Here is a 2,464-nt window from a genome sequence, read left to right on the forward strand (position 1 = left end):
CCCTCCCCCACCCCTCCCCTTCATCCCCTCCCCCACCTCTCCCACCATCCCACACTCTCCTCCTCACCCACTTCACCACAACCCTCATTCCCTCACAGCCTCACCCCCACCCCCTTCACTTCCTCATCCAACCCCACACCCTCACTGCATCCCAGCGCCCCCCACTCCAAACACTTCCCCCCCACTCCCCCTCACTACCTCATCCCCATCCTCATACACACCTCCTTTTAACCCCTTCCCTCAATACCAACTCCATCTGCTACCTATCCACCCCCTCAACTCAACCTCAAACTCCTCACCTTCTGCCCCTCAACCCTCCCCCTCAAACTCCAGCCCATCCAACCCCCACCCATTAGGATGCTTGCGTTTTATCAGTTGTAGCATAGATCATAACACCATTAGACACAGGAGCAGAATTAGGCCATTTGGCCCATCAAGTCTGCTCTAATTCAATCGTGGCTGATATGTTTCTCAACCCCATTCTCCTGCCTTCTCCCTATAACCCTTGATCCCCCTTACTAATCAAGAACCTGTCTATCTCTGTCTTAAATACACTCAATAACCTAGCCTCCACAGCCCTCTGGGGGAATGAGTCCCACAGATTCCCCAACCTCCGGCTGAAGAAATTCTTCCTCATCTCAGTTCTAAAGGGTTGTCCCTTTACTCTAAGGCTGTTCCCTCAGGTTCTAGTCTCTCCTGCTCGTGGAAATATCTTCTCCACATCCACTCTATCCAGGCCTCTCAGTATTCTGTAAGTTTCAATCAGATTCCCCCTCATCCTTTTCACCTCCATTGAGTAAGGACCCAGTGTCCTCAACCACTCCTCATATGACAAGCCCTTCATTCCTGGGATCATTCTTGTGAACCTCCTCCAAACCGTCCTTCCTCAATTACGGAGCCCAAAACTGCTCACTATATTCGCAATATTATAAGAGCAGGGAGGTTGTGTTGGAGCTGTACAGGACATTGGTTAGACCACAACTAAGGTACTGTGTGCAGTTCTGGTCACTGCACCATAGGAAGGATGTGATTGCACTGGAAGGGGTACAGGGGAGATTCACCAGGATGTTGCCTGGGATGGAGCATTTCAGTGATGGGGAGAGGCTGAAAAAGTTCAGGTTATTTTCTTTGGAGCAGGGAAGGCTGAGGGGGACCTGACAGGGCTGTGTGAGGATTATGAGGGACATGGACAGAAAACAGCTGTTCCCCTTAGTTGAAGGATCAATAACAAGGGGGCATCATTTTAAAGTGAAAGACAGGAGATTTGGAGGGGATTTGAGGAAGGGTGGTGGAGGTCTGGAATACTCTCTCTGTGAGAGTAGTTGAGGAGGGTAACCTCACAACCTTTAAAAAGTACTTGGAGTGTCATAACATTCAAGATTATGGGTCGAGTGCAGGAAAGCGGGACTGGTGTAGATTTAGTGTGCTTTTGGTTGCCCAGACTCGATGGGCCAAAGGATCTCATGTGTATATGTGATTGTACAATTTGTTGGTGGTTGTAAGAACTCTTCATCACCTTCTGTAATTTCTGCTCCCGTTACAGGATGGTGGTTAGCAGCTGTAACAGCTTTAGTCTGTGACAATAACAATGAGGAGCCCAGTCCAGTGCGTTTGGATAATGACCCCTGTTTGGAGGATGCAGTTCCTGGTGAGTGAGACTCTGCAAATGCCACTCACACTCATAAAAACTTCAGCTCAACACCAGGTGCTTTATTCACTCGAGCCCAGTCTGTTTGTGTGTGGGACTCACCGCTTCTATCTCTCTTTCTAAAAAGTATTTTCCTCCCTCAGGAATAAGATCAAATTATTAAGTGGTAGCGTCCCTGCACCTGGCTCAGGAGATCAGGTTCAAGTCCTATCTGCTCCAGAGATGTGTACTAACACCTCAGAAAAGGTTGATTAGAGAAATAGGTTAAATTTTTTAAAAACTGAGACTGAAATATCCTGAGACAGATCAATTGCTTTGAAAAAGTGGTGTTTATTGGAAGTGGCAGTTAACTGTAAATCAGGTAAAAAGTAGTTGGTATTTAATAGCAGTAATTACCATCACAGAAAGCTACGTTAACTTGTCACTCATTACAGGCTGGAGATGACAGAGAGGTTTTACCAAATGCACAGTTAGGAAAGGGCAGACCGGAACGGGACATTGCGAGAGGCTAGAGGAGGACTACACAGGGATTATGGGCAGATTGGGACTGAACTAAAAACCAAGAAGGTAATACTCTCCACAATTATAACCTGCAGTTGAAAGGTTAGAGATGGAAATATGATGCTCAAAGATCAATCTGGGAGAGATGGCATCCGAATCAAGGGGAATGGGACAGGTCGTGGTGAAAGAGAGAGCTATTCTACTAGGACAGGCTTCACCCTCACCGTGCCAGGAGCACCGTCCCACCCTCACCGTGCCGGGAGCGGTACCCTACCCTCACCGTGCCGGGAGCAGTGCCCTACCCTCACCGTGCCG

General features: G+C 48.3%; 1 protein-coding gene across 1 annotated transcript in view; it reads left to right on the forward strand.

The window, feature by feature from the left end:
- LOC109926341 (E3 ubiquitin ligase RNF157-like) overlaps window positions 1-2,464 on the forward strand; it is a gene marked incomplete at its 5' end in the record, with an annotated part of 13,891 nt that overhangs the window by 10,075 nt on the left and 1,352 nt on the right. Inside the window, one exon of the mRNA XM_048593693.1 lies at window positions 1,544-1,648. Coding sequence (XP_048449650.1) covers window positions 1,544-1,648 — 105 coding nt within the window. The remainder of the gene's footprint in view (window positions 1-1,543; window positions 1,649-2,464) is intronic.

This window comes from Rhincodon typus, unplaced genomic scaffold (assembly GCF_021869965.1).
Source record: "Rhincodon typus isolate 14 unplaced genomic scaffold, sRhiTyp1.1 hic_rhity00003571, whole genome shotgun sequence".
Lineage (NCBI taxonomy): Eukaryota > Metazoa > Chordata > Chondrichthyes > Orectolobiformes > Rhincodontidae > Rhincodon > Rhincodon typus.